Source organism: Pholcus phalangioides, unplaced genomic scaffold (genome assembly GCF_987345545.1).
Source record: "Pholcus phalangioides strain wild (caught in Gottingen) unplaced genomic scaffold, Ppha-v1.0 ptg000024l_1, whole genome shotgun sequence".
Lineage (NCBI taxonomy): Eukaryota > Metazoa > Arthropoda > Arachnida > Araneae > Pholcidae > Pholcus > Pholcus phalangioides.
In genome coordinates, this window is record NW_028301616.1 from 23,066,895 (window position 1) to 23,090,385 (window position 23,491).

A 23,491-nucleotide genomic window follows, 5' to 3' on the forward strand; every position below is an offset into this window, starting at 1 on the left:
TTAATTGATGAAATTACACCCATAAATTTCAAAATAACAAAACTTACGCACAAAATGGAGGGGAAGGAAGTATAAAGTATGTTGAGCGCTTGGAAATATCTTTACCCCTTTAAAATAGCAGCAATCGAGTGAGTTGTAAAACTATTCTAAATCATTATATACGGTATACATTTATATAATATACTTGTATAGGTGGGCAGGTTTGTTTTTAATATGTAGCTTATTATATGTATAAAAGGGGGAAAAAAAAGTTTATAAGCGTATACAACATGAAGCTATTAGTAAGCAAATGTGAATAGTTACATGTAAAACTTTCTCCAAAGGAAGAATCTTCTCACTCTCACTAATTCGTCCTTTTGTAACGCCTTCGCTTTGTAAATTTGATATAAATGAATGTCCACAGCAGCTGCGCTTAATCCACTTGAGGGATGAATCTCATCGTCCTTTCTTCTCTATATACAGTATAAGCCTCTGTTTTTTTCTTTCGAGTTTTTTTTTACCATCACAATGAGCGATTGTCGTTCCGGTTTCTTTTATTTGAAGTTTGCGAGGAAGTCAAGTCCAGACTCTGGTCATCAATCATCACAGCATGTCGCTCGTCTTCGTCGCCGATTTCTTCTCTCCGTTCTCTTTGGGATTTTCTTTCTTGTCTGGCGGGTAGATGTTGTTGTTGTAGAAGTGGCGAGGATAGGTCGCGGTCGCGAAGGCGCATTCCTCGAACCCCTTGACGGCCTTGTAGCACTGAGGACTGATCCCGTCTCCGGCAGCCGCAGAGGACAGGGACAGTGCGGACCCGGAAGCGGAACTCGGTTCCAGGATGTTCATCCTGGAATGGGTGGGCGGGAAGGCGTTTCCGAGGGCCTTGCCGTCTCGCCGTTCGTCCCTGGCCGGACAACACCTGAAGCACGGTATCCCGGCGATGAGCGAGTCCAGCGGATCCAGGGAGTGCATCCACAGCGGAAGGAAAGACCAGTCTCTGAGAGCGAAGGGTAACAGCGAGGGTCGTTTTTTCTGGATGACGTTGACGAGCACCACCAGGGCGAAAAGACACAACAGAGGAATGATCACAGCGGCGAATGCCACCCCACCCAACAGGCTCAGGGCGAAGACTCCACCGGGCAGCAAGAAGAACATGCCGAAGAGGTACACGAAGGCGAACCACCGATATTTCACCACCGTGGATCCCAGTAACTTCGAGAGCGGGATCGGGAGTCTTGTCGCGGGGATCGGATAGAACAGGATTATTCCGGACAGGTTGAAGAACAGGTGGCACAGGGCCACGCGAATAGTGTCAGGAAGGGATTCGCGCGGCGCAGCGAATGCGGCCACAACGCTGGTAGTCGTCGTGCCCAAATTGGCTCCGAGAGTCAGTGGATAGATCCTTTCGAGGGAAATAAGTCCGATTCCTGCCAGCGGAGTCAATGCAGACGTGAAAACTGAGCTGCTCTGCACGAGTATGGTGATGGCACATCCTAGGGCCATCGCCGCGTAGCCGGCCACCAGACTGTACGGGAACCTCGGTTCGGCATTGACTATTCGCTTCACCACGAATGCCATCCTTCCTTTCATAACTGAGCGTAGAAGGCGGACTAGTAGCGCCAGGCATCCGACCAGCAGGAACATGGTGGCGACCATCAGCAAGCAACCGGACAGCTCGTCAGAAAGGCCGAGGTATTCCAGGAGGTATCCGCCTGTAATGAAAGAAAAAAAAATGAGTACGTGTTACACAAAAATACAGTGTCCCATAAATTCGTTAATAATGTAGTTTGAAAACTCATAAAAATGGAATTGGAAAATTTGAATGTGTTTTGCTGAAAAGTTATTCTCGCGCAAGATGATTTTTTTCTTTTTCGTTTAAAAAAGTTCAGATTTTTGTCGATAGAGGGTGTGGCATGGCAGTCCGGCAGGAGTGATTGGACCCGAACTTTTCTTTCATATCTTCAGTGTCCGAAACGTTCGTAAAACTTCAGCCGGTGATTCGTGACTGAGATAGAACAAATTCACCCATTGTGTTTTACCCACCAATTCAACATCACAATGAAAGCTTTGTGTAAGCGCCAGTAACAGGAAAATTCAAAAATAAGCTGTTAATTGTATACCCTGAATCATAGGCGTATTTTATCGGGGGGGGGGGTTCAGATTTTTTCCTTCTGGGAGGTGTTTATGTTTTTTCCTGCAAAATAACACTATAATGTTGGCTCAAGGGAGGGTGAACCCCAAACCCCCCTTTGCGTACACCAATGCCCTGAATGTTATATGACTCTTATTCCGTATTATTAGTGATTTGCTTTCGCGCAATGCCCTCTATCGATAAAAAAAAATTTAACCTTTTTTTTTTTTCTGTACCAGGAAAAAAGATCCCTCTTCGTGGGGATACCTTTTCCGCAAACTGCATTCAAATATACCGATTCCTTCAATTTTTACGAATTTTTAAATTACGGATTCACGAGGCACCTTGTATGCAGAAAACACATATGCAAGGGATGGTTGCGAAATTTCTCTTACGGTCATAGAACGTAATTTAGGGGAGAACATTTTGTTAATAGCGGTTTTACTCACAAGAGACAATCGTCGAATTTTCTCCGGCTTTGCAAGATTTTAGAAAAGACTTCGACGTGTCGTTTTCTCTTCCCAAAGCCATGTCTTCTATCAGTTTCTTGTCCAACTGCAAAAAAAAATCGATTTTGAACATAGGTATATCGGAGCCGATAGTGCTGTAGCTGTACATACTCGAGCACTCACGGTATTTTGTAGTACAAGAACAAATATTGCCACCCCCCCCCCCAGAATTAATTCATTAATCACAATATCCTACATAAAGCTCAAGCCTCCTTTACTATTTGGCATCAGCCTAATCACCTTGCTGCCTAAATTATTTCGATCATCCATTCTGTAGGATTTTACGCTTTTGAGGTGCTTTGATTCGATTTGGTATGAAAAATTTCGAGGCACCACTGTGTTTTTAAGTATGAATGGAAATATACAAAATCCTATAAGCGCGTCCATAATTAAAACACCCTATCGTAAAGTAGCCTACAGGCGAAACCAGTCATAAGAAAATTACGACATTTTGTGGAGGACTTCATGAAGTGATGGGACAAGTGGAGAGGACGTTTCTATATGATGGGAATTTGTTTCAGGGAGGGGATTAGTTACACGTGTCGCCACCAGAGGGCGTTTTATTAACAAATGATACATTTAGGCAAACGTTTACAATTTTAACAGTTGTTAAACGCTTTTACAATTGTTTAATTTAATTTTCATACAAATTTTTGTATGAAATTAACATATTTTGGTATTATAAAAGGTCTAATGAATTAGTTCCACGGTGTTTTCAGACATTTGTTTGCAAAAAAAGTTTTATTTTCATGACTTTTCAAAAATGACATTTTTGGAAATTTTTTGAAAATTTTTTCCATGACCATGAACAGAAGTCTGATACAATGGACCCCTCTCGATAACGGACGTCTATGTGACCGAAAAACGAAGGATGTCCGTTAATTGGCAGTAAAATATAGTCGAGCCCGGTTCCAGCAAATCTGCAATACCAAAATAATGCGTAATCTATTGCTAGATGGTTGGCCATATCTAGCTATAACTAAATAGCGCTGATTCTGTACATTTTCAAAACCGCTCCGATGAAGAGAGAGGTTGGCATAATCTGCAATTTTGTTTATGTCGGCGTTTCTCAGTCTTTGTGAACCCCGGAACCCTCAAAATGTCTGTAACAGTTCGATAGACCACTTACAGCAGCCGTTTCCCAAGTTTTTGTCACCCGCATTTCCCTTGCCTCAATAAACATTTATCCGCGGCTTCCCAAAATAATCTAATAAATAGCGACTTCAAAAAACTGAACTGACGCGCGTCAATACCGACAGCTCGCCTCTGAGAGAAGTTCTCGGTGTACACTTTTTAGAACCACTGACGAATGGGTCGAATATTTTATTCAAACTTGTGTGAGTGTGTATCTTTGACGTCAAGTCTGTCCTAGGACCATCTGTCCCATTTCCATTGGACGCTGGGTTTAGAAACTCTGCTTCAAATTACTCTCGTTAAACTCGAATACTTATCGTGTATCGGTTATAACGAATATCGCATATTGCGAATGTTTTTCGAGTTCCCGTGCGACCTCGTTGCATCCAAGCTCGACTGTACATTGAGGCCCGCCGACATAACAAAAAAGTGTCCAGGAATTTTCCTCTAATGGGGAGTGCCCGTTGTGGGAGCTGGGGGATACCACCATCATCAAAGGCTCCTCACGCACCAAGAGGCCTCCGGAACATACCGGGTGAGCCCATGCGTTTAGAGGGCCTTGGGTTCTCAAATTCTCATGAATCATTCCGTCTTATTTACTTCGTCCTCTTCGCAACAAAGACAAAAAAGTCTGCATTCGATTATTATGCTTTCGTGATGAATTGACACGATATTTTATAATCAACTGCTTAGTCTTACTGTTTCTTCAGTGGAATACAAATACAACGCCACAACAGGCAAAATGCCCAACGAGGTGGCTGATAAAAAGATGCCCATAAAAATATGGATGTCATATATTTAAAAAAAAACAGCAACCCAATTAAAAATGCAATTAACAAAAATTATAAACAATATGTACACGCAATAAAATATTATACAACGCCCACAAAGAATACTTATGGTTGTCTTATTCTAAGAATGGATAGCTTCTCGATTCACCCCAACATGTTTATCGTATTTCTTTTTAAATATGTCAATTGTGTTACAATTTACTACCTCCGGGGGTAAGTTATTCCATTTATTAACATCCCTATTAGAGAAAAATTCCCTGCGACACCATAACCTTGCATTGTCCCTCACCAATCGATATTGGTGTCCCCTTGTAAAAGCAGTCGATTGGCGGTGTACTAAAAGTTCATGGTCCATCCTATCCATCCCATTGAAAATTTTAAACACTTCGATCATATCTCCTCGACACCCGCGTTCATCCAACGTAAACATATTCAAAAAATGAAGTCTCTCTTCATAACTCAAGCCCCGTGTGCCAATAAGGACACGCGTAGCTCTTCTCTGCACCCCTTCAACTACACCCAGTCTATGTCCTCTGTAGGTATGGTCTCCAAAACCTTACAGCATACTCCAGTCCTGGACGAACTAAGCCTCGAAAAAGCGGAAGAATGACTTTATGAGAACGCGAAGAGACCTTCTTGAAAATGAGACCAAGCATTCTATTCGCTTTTTTGACCACCACTGAACAATGTTCAGAAAACCTAAGTCGCTGGTCAATGAGAATTCCCAAATCGGTGACCCTAGTTGCATCCGGGATAGTGACACCATTCAACTCGTAAGAGAACCGTGGGTTGTTCGAACCAAAATGAGCGACCATGCAGTTATCTACGCTAAACGTCATGCTCCATTCATTTGCCCATGCTGCAATCCTGTTTAAGTTGGTCTGGAGCAACTCCCTATCGCTTTCATTCCCGATTATCCCCATTAGAATTGTATTTGTATTTGCATTAGTCTTACTGTTTCTTCAGTGGAATGAAGTCATTTCTTCTATTTAGAGTGCATTACGAATATAACAGGTGATCAACAAAGTGTATGTCCGAGATCAGCTGTCGCAGTCGGCCAAAGTTTTGGAAAGGTAGAAAAATAGCATAAAATAATACGTTTAAAATAAATATGTTTTACCTGAACTATGAGTGACGTGAATGGTTTGGTGAGAGTCTGGAGACTGGCGTGACTCATCTTTTGTCCATTGCCATCTCTAGGAGTCATCCTCGTCCAACTTATTTCGCTGTCGTTGGCGTCTGGAATCATAAATTGTTCTAATGCTTGATCGTTGTTATTATTATTGTTGTTGTTGTGAGCATTGAAGTCGATCCCTTCAACTATGACACCCGTTAGTAGTTCGAGGTATCCTGAAACATATACAATTTGGAATCTTTTAACCGCACGAGTATAAATAGTGCAGTGCACGGATAGTTAAAAATCATTTTGCACGCATAAATTATTGTTACGAATATGTATTGAGTTAGAGGACGCAATCGGGTAACATCACTCTTACTAGCAAATTAACGGATTACAATACAGTCACAAAAATGTATGCACAGTAGGACCTCGAATATCCGAGCTAATATGGACTGGGTCCAACTTGGATAACCGAAACTTCTCGTATAATACAGACCTCACAGAATTTTGGGATTAAATGAAATAAATGAAGTTGTAAAATGATAAAAAATATGCTTATACATGAGCTATCCTTTATAACCGTACACTGCTCGCTTAAAAAAATTTATTACATGACGTACTATAAGCATTTACGGTGCACAAGATTTCGAAGATTACTTAATATACGGTACAGTTATTTGAAAAACAGTCTTTCTATGTGCAATTGAGCACTTTAAATTCTTCAGGGAGCCCCACTGTACTCGCGAGAAACAGGTTTAATATGTTTGTCAAGTCCAGTCTTACGAAAAACCCTTAAAGACTCCCCTCCCCTGCTAATCCACCACAGATGATCCCATGTTGTATCGGTAGTTTTCACCCTCCCTTCCTTCTGCAACCCTCCTATCCCCGAAGGGCGATATCGCCCATTTTTTTAACTGGCGTAGACATTCTGTGCAGCAGTTTGTCGCTACGCAAGGCTTTCACAAATCATTTTACTGCAACATGTTTTTGAAATCGATTCATGAAAAGCACCTCGGATAACCTGAAACTGTAGGCTCGGTTAATCCAGGTCCTGCTGTACTAGAGACATTTTTACTGAAGCATCAAATTGTCATTCTTACCCGTTGCCACCTCAAATGGAAGTAGAATAAGTACGGCTAACCAATTGAACATGTCGTGCAACGTGGCTGCTGCGAAAGCCCTGCGGAAAATGGCCCTCTCTGTACTCTGTCCCAATGAAACCAAAGTGTTTGTCACTGACGTGCCAATGTTTGCTCCCATCACTATAGGTATGGCGTCACGAACTGAAAGAACTGAAATGATACAACGCATGAAATACATCATTCATATACAGGGATCTCATTAAATAACTCTGCTATTACGCGAGTCCCTGGCGGCCACAAAAATCAACGAATGCGAATGAAATTCGAGATATAGGTATTCATGGGTATGCTCTCGAGAATGAGAAGAGACAAAAACCTAGCTCTTACGGTTTCTGCAACAAAATTTTGAAAAAAACCAAATAGCAACACTCACTTTTATGCATTGCAAATTGATCGGCGCAGTAAAAGCCATAAATGGATGGCGTTGGAACGGGTACCCGTAGCAAGATAAACGTCGGCGCTAGACGTAGACAAAATAACACGTGGAAACAACCAATGCAGATCACATTACTACTGCAGGAAACCCCCCACCGAGGGGTTAGCGCACGAAATCCCCTTGGTGAGATTTTTCTTTGTCTGCACCGTCGTTTATGGTCCACATGTCCGTTCCAACGTCATTCATAGATTTTCACTCTGCCGATCCCTTAGCAGTGCAGAAAATTCAGTGACGCCACTTGAAATTTTTTGCTTGCAACCACAAGATCTACATCAGCAAAGTTATTTTATGACCACCCTGTACATCGTTAGAAACACGTCTCAGTTACCGGAAAAAGAAGGAGAAAAACTTCGAAAGAGCTTCATCTCTAAAGGAAAAAGCCTTACGTTTGGTTCCGACCATAGTGACGACTACTGAGGTAGACGTAGAAGAACTCTGAAGGCTTGCCGTGGCGAGGACTCCTATCATCAGGCCAACGACCGGATTCCTCAGCAGTTCGCTGTCCCTGAAGACTTGTCCGGCTCTCTTCCCTCCAATGAGCCTGAAAGAGCTGCTCAAGAGGTCCAGAGAGCAAGCAAAAGTGTACAGGAGGGCTAGGAGGGCCAGCGTTTTGCCTAGACACGAGGCCACACGTTTCAGTTTTTCGGTGATCGTTTGATCTGGAGAGAGATAGAGAGAGAAAGAAAAAAAAACCATGTATATTTCGCGCTCTGTCTGCTCTTATTGACAATCGATTACAGATTAGATAGAGTGGCGAGAGTCATCAAAAGTTAATTTCGGTTCGCGTCAAGGTAATTGGCCATACAGCAGGCCGTTCTTCGCTACTCGAAACGAATCCAATCATAGAGCGTAGACGGGTGCACATGTGATTAACATTACTTAGGAAAATAAAATCTCAAGCGTGTAAAATCGGAGACATCATAACCGTGTCACAGACCCCGACTTCCGTCATGTCGAGGGGCATTCGATGTTAGTTGGTGGTAGCGCTGGTCGTCATGCAGCACGGAATGAGTTAACTCCACGATCGTGAGCGAATCACTCTCTCTCGACGTGATCTGACTAGATAGAGTCGATTTATCCTCAGCGCAGATAAAAAAATGAAATTGAAATTTTCCTCTTTAAACACAGTCGAATCCCGTTTTAACGAATACCGATGTAGCGGAAATCTCGTATTAACGAACACGTTTGTAATCCCCCCAGATAAGTTTACATAGAAACAATGCAAAAAAAAACTGGAATTCCTTTATATACGGGGAAATTTCGTTATATAACGAAGTGATTTCTCCGGTCTCTCTTGGAGTTCGTTATAACGGGATTCGACTGTATTCGAGTATTTTTTTTTTATGAATTCTCTGATTTGTATGGTACTAAATTATCAATTAGACTGTTTTTTTCCTCCCCTTATTCCCCTTCCCTCGTACAGGCTGTCACGAATTGTTTGCACAGCAGATATCTGTGCAACTGTTGACTTTAGAAACATGCTTTTAATTACAAAAAATGTTTAAGCAGTAATTCTCAAACTTCGTTTGAGGGGTCGTTAAGTACAACTGAAAAGTCATTTTTGCAAGAAGTTTCATCGGTACGTATTAAATATAGCAAGGGTTTAGAGCACAAGGGGTATAAAGCACATACTTGAGGGGTCTCCAACCTTTTAACATGGTAAAAACTTTCTTATATAGAAATATTATAAAAAATATTATTTATCCATTGATTTATTACAAATTTTTATCACAAACATTTAATTGTGTATGCTAGTTCTATTGCCAGTACAAAATTTTACGCTTCCAATATCTAATAATTTTCAAAAAAATGCATAAAAAAAGCTTGTGCCAATGATAAAATTGCATGAAATCAATGTAATTCAATAAAAAAAAAAAAAGATTCAAAATAAAGAGGAGCAAATGCGAGCCGAGATCCCCCTTTTAAAAAGTCTCGCCACAGAGAGCACAGACCTACAAACAGTAAAAATGCAATTCAATCATAACACATCACTCACTTCACTTCTGAAATATAGATGGCATCACTGAAAAATCAAGCACAACACTACATACGCACTCAGACTGTTAGGTACACACACAGTTACACTTCCGGCACAACTCAATAGGTAGTAAATCGCCCGTAGATGGTGATAGACCTTAGTTATGTTCGGTTTGAAAGAAAAGAAAGTACCACAAGGTGGCCATATATGACCCTAGGTTTTAAGAATAGGGTGACCATACGTCAAGTATTTCCCGGGACAGTCCCGGTTTTTTTTTTTTTTTCCTGGCCGTCTTGACTTTTTAGCAAAAGTGTCCCGGTTTTTCCCGTTTTTTGCATGACGCCTACTTGGATTTTTATTCTTTATTGAAATTATTTTTCAACGCATAAATTATACTATGATAATTATAACTATAAATAACAACATTAATCTCCCATCTTGGGGAACGTTTTATTTCGTGCAATTCATTTTAATCTACTGCAATTTGCAGTAATGTTTGACTTAACTAGAATATTATTCAGGGGTTTAGAAGTAATGTTTCATTTTCCGCAATAGCGATTTTTCCACAATACAAGCAATATTTGGTAACTTTTTTTACTTTTGGCGTCATTCTTGGCGATAATTGGCAATGTCCCGTATTTTCCCGTATTTCTCTCGAGGATATATGGTCAGCCTAGTTAAGAAACACTTCTTTAGACCAGTCATATAAAATCACGTTTTGGCAACTTGTCACTGTGTTCAAATGAGCAGTCTATCATACGCTTGCTGGATATACCCATGTTTCTGATCGACCTTTTATTTACGGACTATTTCATTTCTTTCGAGATGCGCAATTATTTTTGAATTTGTTTGAAATTTATGAATGAAGCTTATTGTGCGATCATTTTTGAGATTTTTTTCTTCACCTTTTGGATTGTTATGTGTAATTGATTTTCCCCGATGATATTGATGATATTGTTGTATTTATAGATGAAAATGTAATTTTTTTTTTCTGTTTTTGTACCACCTATTGTAATAGGCCGACGGCCTTTAATACAATTAATAATAATAATAAAAAAACTTATCACTCTGTGTTGGTGAGTTTTCATTCGCTGAAAATTTGCCATTTTGTAGGAACTGTATACAAATCGAATGAACTCATTTAATTCGCAATAAATGGCAATTATATTTTAACAATTATTTTGACAATTACAGAATTTTCACAACTTTGAATTTAATTTACGTTTTTGAATATGTGAACCTCAATCGTTGGCAATGAATGCTGAAAGCCTCAAAGCCAAATATCTCCGTTTATTTTGCATTTAAAAATAATCCATTTTTTTGTAAATGACTTCTCTGAGGTGCATTTACATTTACTAACACCAGTTGGTAATTTTAGGACACAGGCCTTACATAAAAAGTTAAGAATTCTATTTTGTTTATGTATACGACTCCTCTTTGAAATTTGAGACATTTTGAGTAACCTCGTCATTTGAAAACTTTTTGTAATTGAAAATATGTTTCTTAGATTTCCGCTGTGCAGAAAATTTGGGACACAGTCTGTATTGATTACCTGATAATGCGTGATTGAAAACACATAGTAGGCCAATTAGAAAATTCAGGTTAAAACCCCTTGACAGTGACGCCCGAGTTCAGTTTGGGAAACAGAAAAATTTTATATTCGAGTGATTTTTGATGATTATATTTGTGACAAAAAAAAAGTTTTCTTTTCCATGAAGAAAGAATTGAGTTTATCTCTTTTATTGATACGGTAAAACCTCCCATAACGGTCACCTTCGAACAACGGCTACATTTTCTTGGAACAGAACGCATCCCATTGGATTTACATTAACGTTAACTTCCGTACAACGATTTCCGAATAACCGCAACTTTTGGAAACGAATAATTAGATGCCTTTTATCACATAAGAAAAATTACTCTCAAGATTGCCTTTGGAAGAGTTTTTCCCTTCCTTGAGCCTTTCTAACATGAAAATAACTATGGATTCTTTCCTACGTCAGTGGTTTCCCAAATGTGGTCCGCAGACCCTGGGAGTTCTTCGAGTAGATAGTAACGGGTGCGCTTGACACGTTTCAGAAAGAACAAAGCGGAAACTAGAATTTGGCAAGTGACTATGACATAGAACAAAGAGTCAAATAAGCGCTAATTCAAAATACTGCCGTAGATAGCAAACGAAAAGTAGCTGATTGCGTCAGAGGATGAATCTGATCGGAAGAATGCATGTTCCAGGATACAAGGATTAGTACAGCTGTACGCATTTTTTCTCATGAAATTAGCAATAACAATTCACAAATGAAGTTCATGAAAAGTTCATGAATCTTCAATACAAGATAAACGTCTCGTATAAGAAAAACAGCTTTTTCGTATTCATTACAGCATGGGTCGTTATAATTTTAGAAGCAATCAAAAAATTTAACCTATTTTTACTGAAATACTGAACCTCTTAATAACGGTCACATTTACTCGGTCCTATTAGTGGCCGTTACTTGGAGGTTTCACTGTATAATTCACAAAACAACAAACAAAGAAAAAAGATTTCCATTTTTGGTGCATTTTTCTGAAATAAATTGCACTGTCGAAGTGTTAATTGAGACTTTTTAATAGTGTTGTTCTGTGCTCTGGTGTCAAAATGCACTTTCATATTCTTCCAAACATCTTCCTGGAAGATTTTTATATGGTACTAGATATCTTAGTACAGTAAAAGTCCATTATAACGAGAATCTCGTTATAACGAATTATTTTCAAGTGATTGTCAAATAGCTAATGCTAAAGATACACAAGATATTCGGGGTTATAGCGAGCAAAAACTTAGGAAACATTTGCTGTAACGTCAAAAGAATTCTCAAAAATATATATGCGCCAGTTTTTCCCTCTCTTTCTTCTAGAATTGATTATGATGACTTATCTCTTGATGACTTAACTCTTGATGGCTTATGGGATGACTCTCTCTTGACACATGCTCCTTGTAAAAATTACTTTGAGGTACTTCGAATAATGAATGTACACGGAAAAGTCAAATTGTTTTAACACCTTCTTCCTATTTGTGGTCTTCCTCATTCGACACAGGGTTTATGTGTTGCCTATATGTTGATTTTATTCGACTTTTGCCTCTTCCAGTGACTAAGAGAACACGGGACCAGAACTTGCAGTTTGAAGTCGTTTCTGAATGACCGAAAAAATATCGTGTTAAATTCCGATTAGCGGGAAAATGTTGACGAGTTCATATAGCCATGGAAGGGAGCAGCGGGGTAATAATTAAGAATTTTAATTGTTTGATTGGGTGCTAAATCCCTTTGACAAAACGAAAATTCTATGCAAAAACGTCTTAGAGAATAAACTACTACTATATAAACGGTACATGCACCTCGTACATATTTCTCTGCGGAATTTCTAACGAATTGATACTCGCCGGGATATGCGTGTATGTATGTGTTGTGAACGTGAACCTAAAGTTTGTTTCTGTGCAGAGAATAAACTGCTTTGAAACCAAAAATCAATTCCATGACTAGTTCTGTTCATTCGTTAATATTAGACGATATAATCTGAAGGACAATGTGGATAAAGTAACAATTTTCTACAATTTTTGATAGGAACTACAGCCTGTCGGAACAAAAAATGGAAACTTATCGCATATAACGATAAGTCCGTTATAGCGGCAATTACCCTCATGATTGTGAACTGTCGTTATAATGGACTTCTTTTACTGTACTCGGTATCTGGTGCTTTGAAGTTTCGTCAGCGCTATAAGCTTACAATAAATATGAATAAATAATTCAAACATGTTGATTCAGTTGCATGAATATTTATTTATATTTATTTTACCAACAAAAAAAAGCCGTAATTTGTTTTATGCATTTGTTTGGAGCATTTTGTAGGAAACAGTATTTCACTGCATCACACAAAAGTATGATGAAGTAAACACCTTTACATGGGCAAAACATTTTACTGAATTTTATTAGTTAACATATTTAAAAAAACTAGTTGTTTCCTTTTGTGCTGTTATCTGGTAATCGTAAAGTAGTTACATAGCCTTTATAATTCAAAATACCAACCCTCAACAACATACGTAAGAGATGTTACGGGGTGAAAAAGAAAGCTGTGCCGCGCGCGCGCGTCTTAAGGCACGGGCCCACCCGGGCACCTCAAGAGAAAAGGGACCTCTCAAAAAGAGATCTGGTTGAAATTTCCAAGAATTTGCCTGGTAGGGCCTCAGAAAGATCACTTGGCCCGGGGGGGGGCGGGCTATGATGCTCTTAAGACTTCTTTGCCATCAGTAGTCAAAAGGGTTAATCATACTGCTGTTCTTGGATGCCAGAAGAAAAAGTGGTATATTCGGAGAAAAATTCGATAATATATTACAACGATCTAATACAGTGAAGCTATCTGCAGTCTTCCACGAATCTCAAAAATTTGCGGCTGAATGACTTAAAAGTAATGGTAATTCACGTACGTAGTAGCTTTTGCGGACCGTGAAGCCATTTGTCACCCGCTCATTCAATGCCGTCGATGCCACCAAGTCGTGAAAATGTCACAGTTTTGTGTTATTTTTACAATGCGTTTTCATGTGTTGTTTTTTTTTGCCGGAGCTGTAACTAGGTCAATATATAGAACTTTAGAATAACCTAAACCTTAAAAAAACTCAATTAGGCTCAGGAGAAAAAAACAAAACAAACGCTTTATTTTTACGTGTTTGCCTTCACTATGTGTATATGTGTTTTTTCCTGTCCTTGCTAGTTTCGATTGATCAAATTATCATTATTGTCGAGAGCCAAAAATAAGGGGGGGGGGCTACTTCTATAATTTAATGGACTTGGGGCACGCTAATGTTAGCTGACAGAAGCGGAAGCCCACCACTGCGGAATTTTCTTTTTCTCCGCAATACTATACATATGTATCCCTTTTGTTCCTATTATTATTATTATTTCTGCGATGACCATGAAGTGCGGCCATGGAGATGATGATGGTGAGAATTTGCCAAAAGAAAAAACAATAAAAAAAAAGAGTCAGAAATAACATGACCGAAGTTCAAGGGCACCCAGAGGCTCTCTCTCTCTCTCTTTAGACGCCGAGCCAGTCTCATCGATTGCGTGTTTGGCCGTGGCCCACCTCTTACTTTCGCCCGTTTCATGCGCCGAAATCTGCAAAAACAGGCGCATGTCTGTCCGTCCCGGTACACGTCCTCTAAATCTCTTATCTGTCTATTACGGCTATCGAACAGTGTGGAAACCGTATCGAACTGCTAACGTGAAACATTATCAGCGCGTAAGAAATACCCTTACTTTCCTATAAGAAACCTTACTCTTGCGATTGGTTATTATCAATTTTGGAGCAATATTGTATTACATTTGGTACTGAGATTTTATACAGGAAAAAAAAATCCTGTGGCTTAAATATCTGAAAACTTTTTATACATTTGGCGACATTTATAGGGATTTTGAAAATCTTATCGGTCGAAATACAGGATCGACTTGTCTCGGACACAGTTTGAAAATTAATAACGGATTAATCAATTGACATAAAAAGATGACACTTGCAATAAATGCTTATCATGGTCTGGAGTTGTTTCAATAAATTTAAAAAAAAAGAAGTTCGAATTTCACTCACGGGTAGCGCTGTAAAACGAAGAACTCGACTTAACACAAACAGTGCATAATTAATAATTGTGGTGCGTTACATGAAATTTCAACATGAGCATCCTTTCACCCGTTTAGATGCAGCGCGAGCTAAAAAGTGCGCTCGTATTGAAATAAACATTAATTTTGCACCGTTATGTTGCGTTTTATGTCGTTATGTCGTTTTTTTTTTGTTTTAAAACGCCACCTGTGAGTGAAATTTGAACTTTTTTTATTTATAAAAAAGACAAAAAACTAAAGGTTTGCACTAAAATACTTATCGTGACCTAACCTTTTTATGTCAATTGGTTGATTTGTTACTAATTTTTAAAAGATATCCGGAACTTCTCGTCCACCCCTGAATCTTGTATCTTTCGTTTTCTTTCTTCTTTAATTCCTAGAAATAATTGCACGCAATGACATTGGACGTTCCATGTTATTTAACGGCTTATCTATCATTTTAAGTAATTGAACGATACTCTTTGTAATTATCTCGAAGCGCATAAACGCTTAAGTAGAAATGTCTCCGAGATGCATGTACGGTTAAATGGCAGTAGCTCATGAACGCGTCCGTTGTAACAAAAACATTAACTAAATTAATTAGTCCACGCACAAACGGACTTACTCAAGCATTTTTGTTCGTATAATCCGTGAATTCGTGCATTAGGAAAACATCGGAATTTTTTAGTGGCAATTATAGTCCGCTGCATCTTACGTGCAGCTTTTTTCTCTCTGAGAAATTTGTATTGCGATAATTATTTAAAAATAGTAATTTTTTTTAAAAAAAAAATTGTTTTAAAGATTTATAGATGGCGTATACAGATGTGGGCGAAAAATCGAAAATTTTTCCTACGAAAACGTGACAAACAATCATTTCCATTTCTCAAGATTTCATTATTGATAAAATTTCCACACGCTGATTACATAATGATATTTACCTTCAAATTAGCAAATTTTACATTTGCGAATTATACTCCGCTGCGCAGATTATACGCAGGAGAGAAATTACTGTAATCATTATTATTTATAATTTTATTTATTTTTATGAAAATGAATCAAATTTTATGAAATGGCATCGTGTAGTTATTTTGTTATTGTTGGGCTTTTCTGCAATTTTCTTTCATCGTTTTAAATGTCTTAAGTTTGTTTTCCTCTTGAGATTTTATAAATTGATGGTTTGACTTTCAGGCTGGGATTGTCTTCTTTTAATCGAATTTTTTTAGCAGCATTTCTTTCATACTGTTTCGTTTGATATTTAATGTTTCCGATTTTAAACTGTTCGTCCAAAGTCCTTAAGCATTTCCGTTGTTTTCTCGTATTTTTCTTTTAGGTTTCGATGGCGTAACAAACTTTTCTTCTAATGGCAGGGGCCTTCAACGTATGGCCTGCGGGCCGCATTTGGCCCCAGGGATTTTTTATCGTGGTCCATCGATCATCAGAAAATGGTTGTGAAAACATTGAAAAAAAGATTAATTCTAGAATTAGTTAAAGAAATAATTTCGGAATAAATGAAGGAAATAATTCCAGAATTGGTGAAAATTGATAATTACTGAAAGAAATAATTTTAGAGTTTTTGAAACAAACAATTTCAAAATTAATGAAAAAAATAACTTATAAAATTTGTGAGAGAAACAATTTCGTAATTTCTGATAGAAATTATTTCACAACCAATAGAAGAATAATTGCATAATTATTAAAAGAAATGATTTCAAGATATATTGAGAAGGAAAATAATTTCATAATTACAGAATCACTTAAAATGGTCTATAATCAAAATTTATCACAGAATCAATTAATTTAATCAGTAATTAATCAAGAACTTTTTAAGAGTCAGTTCAAAAAATTTTTTCAGAACTAATCAAAATCGATAACTTTTAAAAGAAATAATTTGAGATCAAATAAATTTTTGTCTCTGTTTTAACTGCTCATTGGTCCCGTCTATTAAGAGGGCATTAAACAATACGAGTTGGTGCCCGCGGGCTTCGTGGAAAGTTTCTATTTGGCCCGCCGTGTCTGAAACGTTAAAGGCCTCCTTCCCCCCCCCCCCCACACCGTTCTAATGGCTTATCTTAATGTAAACCTCCATCTATATCAATGGTTTTCAACCGTGAGGCAATTTGATATTTAAGAGCCACATCGTGAAAACGAATTATTGATTTTGTTTTTGTATTTCTAACTTATTTTATGTTTTATGCATTTCAGTTTTGTATTAAATTTTTTGAAACTTTATATGCCGTTATTTTTTCACGTATCAGGTCATATTATTTTTAAACGATTTCTTAGCAATTTTTTCCTTAGTACTTCAAGTGTCCTTTCATTCTTTAATTTTTTCCTTTTTTCATGTATGGTGTGTTTTTTTTAGAAGCTTGTTTTAGCCAAGTTAATGGATTTTTAGGTTCCCTCCACGTGAATAGGAATTCATTTTTTTGAAAAATAAGAATCACATGTCTCCATGGAAGAATTTTGCTGTTCAAATGTTTAGCTGGGGCGTTGCCAAAAAAATGTTGGGAATCACTTGTTTATATACAAATACAAATACAACGCCACAACAGGCAAATTGCCCAACGAGGTGGCTGACTTAAGAACATCATGGATCCCCGAGCCATTTTTTGGAGGCCCTACCTACTACTACTACACCATACATGCACCCCGCCCACACCCCTCCCCCCGCGGAACCCCCCAACGAATCGGTACATGCGGGAATGTGCGTGTACGTGTAGTGAAACCTGACGTGAAGTTTTGTTGTTTCTCTGTAATGCTTGTTATGTGTAGTGCTGCCATCTGCCACTAGTTTTTCTGACTATGAGTGAAGTGTTATGATTGAATGATTTATCGTTGTAGGACTGTTGCTCTCTGTGGTGAGACTTTTTAGCGGGGAGATATGTGTGTTCTTCGGTGTTTAAAATGTCATTTTCAATGTCAGGAGTTTTTCAACAGAGCTGGTGCTGGTCGTGCTTTCAATAACTTTTGAACAAATTAATCATAAAATTCGTGCAAACGAGATAGTTAAAAAATGTCTTCGAAAATTAAAATAAACTGCATTTCAACTAGCACCAGTTATACAATGTACTAAAATTGTTTTCACTGCGATTCTAGCCTTTATGCAAAGAAACCAACATTTAAGAATTTCCTCGAATTACAAAATTCAATAATTACAATGGCACACTCGAAATTTTTCTGTATAAATGAATTGAAATTTCTTTTTAAATGCAAATCTATTTACCAGTTGATAAATTTTATCAAGTACCATTGTAAGACAATCACAACTCGAAAAGTGTAAGGAAAAATAATAATAATTCAGCGCACAAAAGCGTCTCGTACAAGTCGAAGTTGACAGCGATTATCGAGCTATAAAATGTATTTTGGATTGTAGTAATAAGATTGTATAAAAGAATAATTTCAAATAAAATATACTATACTCTGACAAACCTATTGTTCTTTGAACGAGTATTATATAATATTGTTGGGTGTGGTACGAATTGGTGCTATCCGTTATTTCTAATAGGATAGTTAACTTAGTTTTCGAGAACGAATTTAACTCGAAAGTTGAGGTGACAATGAAACGACAATTTAATACAATAAATTTATTATTTTTTCTTAAATAATAGTAATTACGATAATTACTATTACTTTGCTGTATTTTTATGTAATTGACATCCATGTTTTTTTATGGGTATCTTTTTCCAGTCGCTTCGTTGGCCATTTCGCCTCTCTATTGTGGTCTTTGTTTTTGTATTTGTATTTTCCATAATTTCTAATGGAAAAAATCCCATTTGTACAACTAAAATGACTGGGTTTAGTTATTTTTTCCTTCAAATTTCTATGGTGAACATGTATACAAATGCATTGCAGAAATTGCTGTTACTCGTAATCACGTGTTAAATTTAAAATTAGTCGATGTTTTCTTGAAATTCTTTTAAATGAAATATCATATTCGTATGTTTTTTACTCATGGAGTTAGGTAATGATACATCATTCAATGATATATTAATCACATTAAATTACCAGTGACTGTTATTAAAGATCACTATTAATCATTTAAATTTACTATCAAAATTTATTAGTAATATCTCTTCGGTTTTGTTTAGATCATTGATGATCTAAACTGAATAAGCGCGACTTGATACACGAAATTTGTCGCCTCGCAGTCCAGTGGTTAGGGAGCTAGCTTCTGACTGTGTAGGTCTGGGTTCGAATCCCGGCTCAGGCATGGATGTCTACTAACACACTAACAAATTCCCTGGACAGATCGTAAAGGTCTCTTGGGAATATGAGATGATCACATAAATGGTATTCGTTTAAAAAAAATTGACTTATTTTATTACTTTTTAAATTTCACGCAATTAAGACTATATCATGGACTACATACATTATACCTATAATATGACTTATATACATCTGTTAATGTACAAAATTGTTATAAAATCAAAAGAGTTTTTGAATTTTCGTAAGAATATTCAAATACACATTAATAACCATATTGTGTGATGTCATCGTGTAGTTTCGTTGGATTGGATTTTAAATTTGTTGGCGCAAGGACCAATTTGGTCAAACTGCGCCAGAACAAATGACTATATAAAAATAACAAATTGCCCTTTGGTGATGTCAAAAAACTAAAACTGTGCATGATAAAAAGCAACGTGAAACGTAAAACAACGACATGAATTGTAAAATCTGTAATTTGTCATGTAAACCAATGTTTTTTTGGTTTTTTGTTGGATTTATCTATTAATAATTATTTAAAATGGATGTAAAAGAGAGAGTATTGACGTGAAAGAAGTTATTGCATGTGTCACCTCTATATGAAAAATTCCAATTTTTCCATACTTTCGAGGACAGTATGACAAATTGTGTATGTATAATATATACATATAAAGATATATATATATATATATATCAATTTTATATATATATATATATAAAATTGATTTTCTGTGTGTCTGTGTATGTTCTCTATACAAATCTACAATTTTAGATCGATCGTCGCCAAATTTTGCATATATACCAAATGGGACTCGACTTAAACGATATGCTACTTTAAAATTTCGTCAGACCAGGGCAAATGCCCCAAATGGGCAAAAAACTGTAGGGCAACAATGGTTTTCGATCCTCAACAATCACTTTCCGAACGTTTACTTTGGTTACCGTGGTTCCCCAGCAATGCGTTTCAGACGTGTATATGCCTTTACAATGGTTTGTCACTTCTTTAATCCTGTTAGTATATGTATATGTATAATAGTTTATGCCTTTATAATGGTTTGCCAATACTTTCAATACTACACAATGCTACTATTCAATACAATTACATTTCAATACTCTCAGTAATGAGGCTTTTTGAATAGACGTCATAATCATCATCAGCATCACTTTGAGGGTCACGAAAAGGGTGATACTCAGAAATCACTGTTGAAATTGCCGATTTTACTGTAGAAATGCTGAAATTTTGTGGGGTTTTCCGCCACATCAATAATTTTAAAAATTGTATAGAATTCACGATTTCTGAAATATTGTGTTTGCTTAGAGATATACGAAGCCCAGGAGATTGAATATGAAGTAATTAGCCGGACATTTATTTTTGGGGTTGGGCATTCATGTAATAACATTGATTTCAACTTTTTATTTATATCTTCTCAAGCATGAAAAATGTCTCCGTATTGTCTTTTAATATTGAACTGCATAAATTCACATATAGTTTAGGTTGTTTTAAAATTAATTATGGGCCCATAAAAAGTAAATCGAAAAAATTCCACAGCTTTAATTAAGCATTTTTGAAAGCTGAAACAGGCAGATAATAACTTGAAGTTTGAGGGGGGGGGGAATAGAAATACATAGCGCCCCTTAAAAAGGAAAGAAAAGTATATATTCATTTCTATGTTTCTTTAAATCTAGATTTGTTTAGTTCATGAGTCGCACAGGAAGTCGCCATATTGGTTTACTTAGACACGGTTTGCATGTCCCTCAAAGAAAGAGGGAGATATCACGTGTTTCTAACAGCCTCATTGAAGAAAATCCGGGCAGCGCCGGGTATTATAGCTAGTATATATATATATCAAAAAATTCAATTTAATTTCATCATTTACATTTTTCCAGTTATTTTTAGTTATTATGGATATTGAGAGTTGTTTCGGATGCTTGTTGTTCCAAACCACTGAATCGCAGTGGGAAAAATGATGAAACGGCGGACGATAAAAAGTTTTCCATCACGTCAGCCTAACTTCCCAATAACTCTGAATTTTTCATAGCATAATAGCCAAAAAAGTCTCTCTTTTTTGTTGTTTCACTAAATCATTGTCTAAAGGCAGCAGGTGCTTGTTTCAACTTTAAGTATGAAATTCTTTTCAATAACGAAAAACCGTTCTCTTTAAATTAGTCTCAATAATCTTTTTGAATACGGAACTGTGTGTATTTTATAGCCCTTTCGTGAGAAACGAATGAGCTTACAATCTGAGCAACAATGCCATCTATACGAGTGATTCATAGGTCATTGACTTCTTGATGACCTTCAGAATAATAGTAAAAATGGAAATAACTGTTTCGAAAACCTAGTAATGTTGTATTGCTGTCGATTATCAAAAAGTCGCATTTATCTGGAGAAGAAACTGCATTTTTTGTTAGTAAAATAAGAACTATTGGAATGTGTTTGTTTTTTTCTTACCTAATGGGTTTGGCGTTCACATAAATGAGAGATTATTCAGTAATTCTTAGAGTTATTAAAGGACAAAGACAAGTATGTAATAATTACGATAATATTTCGAAACCATGTAGTGAAAAGATAGAAATAAGAAGTACACGTAAACAGCTGATATACGTAGCATAATAGGAATGGCTCTCTTACCTGACCACCGGGCGCCATCGTCGATGCCATTTTGATCGCTGTGAATACCCGGTATGGCCCAAGGGTCGTCCGCGTCGTCGGCGTAATCGTCGCCGTTTTCGTACCTGGTACCGGGTCCCCATCTCCTCCTGAGGCCAAGAGATGAATCGCTGGACGCGAGTTTGGACATGCCGTCGGCAGTGACGACCACTTCGCGTACCAAATCTTCCGTGGTGGCCATATAGAGAGGATCGCAGGCGGCGGCGGCTGCTACACCCTTACGGTGTTTTTGTTGTGTGTGTGTGTGTATAATTGTGTGCGCGCGCTTTCCAAGTTCTCGGACAAGAGTGGGAAGCGAAATCTAATACCAGAACTTTCGGAAAAACTGGACAAATACTGGAAAAGTGCCAAAAAGCGTCGCCCCCGACGCGAGAATTCTCTCGTGTTTTCTTTTTTTTTGCCAATACCGCAACTCTTTTCGACGCAAGCGCAGTTGGTGACGTATTTATTGATCATAGCCTTGTCCTTGTGTGTGTTATTATTGCCATTTATCAACCGGGGAGACTCGAGATTAGTTGGCCGGCTTCGTTTTTTTTTTTTTAAGTCCTAATCTTGACTTTAATTTGGAAACGAGTATTTTTATATTAAAAAATTTTGAGGCAGCATGTCTCTCTCTCTCTCTAGCTTAATATTTCGATCATAATTCGTCGATGACTATTCCAAAACATAGTAGGCTATGTAAATACTGAACACTCGTGTTTTAAATATCTGACTAATTTCGAATATGTGGAAAGTTATTTTACCTGAGTAAACTCTATCGATTATATATGAACCTTACCCATTGATTTTAAAATGAATATAAATAGGGTTTTTACTTTAAAAATAAATATCGGTCGGTTTTTTCATGAGAAAACAGTATGACGATATTATTTCCTGATTTCTCAGGTTGCGTCATGTTTCCGTGACGCAACTCTTGCAGCTTTCGTTATTTTGTATCCGCTTCTACCCTTCAACGGGGTCCGTTCCTCATAAGTTCCTCCTCCCTGGGCAATCATGTATTTTTGTGTGTCCTCCTTTATATTGTATATATAGCGTTCTTTAAAAAGTAGTTACAAAGTATTGTTAAGTAGTCGTTATGTGTGGTGGTCGAGTGGTCATGGTGACGAGGACCTTGGTTCGAACCCCACCGTTGCCACGGTGGTCGGCTGAAGTTTGTTTTCTGCGGTTTTTAACTTTAAGGTGCGGATGCGAGACAATCTACCCTTTGAAAAGTCTCGCCACAGAAAGCAACAGGCCTACAGCGATACAATTACACTTAACTCATAGTTAGAAAATTTGATGGCAGATAGCAGCACTACACATAACAAGCATTCCACGTAAACAGACTTCACATTAGTTCACAATACATACATGCGCAGCTTCCAGCATGGCCCGGGTCTTCTTCGACTACTTGCTACGGACCATAATCCGGTTAGGAGGAGTCATTATATGTAACTAATAGGGATACGTAATTTTCATATTTAGGAAATGGACGCGATAAATGCGAAATTTGCCATTTTTAATGAATAAATGCGAAAATTTGATTTTTACCACTTTTCCGCGAAATTCTGCTATTTTTAATTTTTTTTTGTTGCAAAAATGGGTAGTAATTTTACAGAACTAAATAATTCTAATTTTTAAAATTGTTTTTTCTGCTGTTGATTAATTATAACAGTTGATTTATAATTGTCGATCGATTGGTTGTTGCTTACTAGAGCAGTTACGCATTGTGTTGAAGGTTTACGGTCAGACTTGTTAACTTTTACGCTTTTCTTGTCAAGTTTATGCTTTTACGCTAACGTACGC

At 37.4% G+C, this 23,491-nt stretch overlaps 1 protein-coding gene across 1 annotated transcript; it reads right to left on the minus strand.

Moving 5' to 3' along the window:
• Nucleotides 1–201: 201 nt before the first annotated feature.
• Nucleotides 202–22,020, minus strand: LOC149069010 (sodium-dependent phosphate transport protein 2C-like). Its single transcript, XM_089250962.1, has 6 exons — nucleotides 21,668–22,020; nucleotides 7,629–7,901; nucleotides 6,765–6,956; nucleotides 5,665–5,894; nucleotides 2,560–2,665; nucleotides 202–1,691 (listed from the first exon to the last, which is right to left on the minus strand). The coding sequence occupies exons 1-6, from the start codon at nucleotides 21,885–21,887 to the stop codon at nucleotides 583–585; spliced, it is 2,130 nt and encodes a 709-aa protein (XP_089107088.1). The 5' UTR covers nucleotides 21,888–22,020; the 3' UTR covers nucleotides 202–582.
• Nucleotides 22,021–23,491: the final 1,471 nt, after the last annotated feature.

Excerpts from the sequence above, each read along its gene's own strand:
- LOC149069010 (XM_089250962.1), bottom strand. The coding sequence starts at position 21,887 with ATGGCCACCACGGAAGATTTGGTACGCGAAGTGGTCGTCACTGCCGAC. Across the intron at positions 5,895-6,764 it reads TCCATTTGAGGTGGCAACGG|GATACCTCGAACTACTAACG; the intron begins GTAAGAATGACA and ends TATATGTTTCAG. Across the intron at positions 1,692-2,559 it reads AAATTCGACGATTGTCTCTT|GCGGATACCTCCTGGAATAC; the intron begins GTGAGTAAAACC and ends CTTTCATTACAG.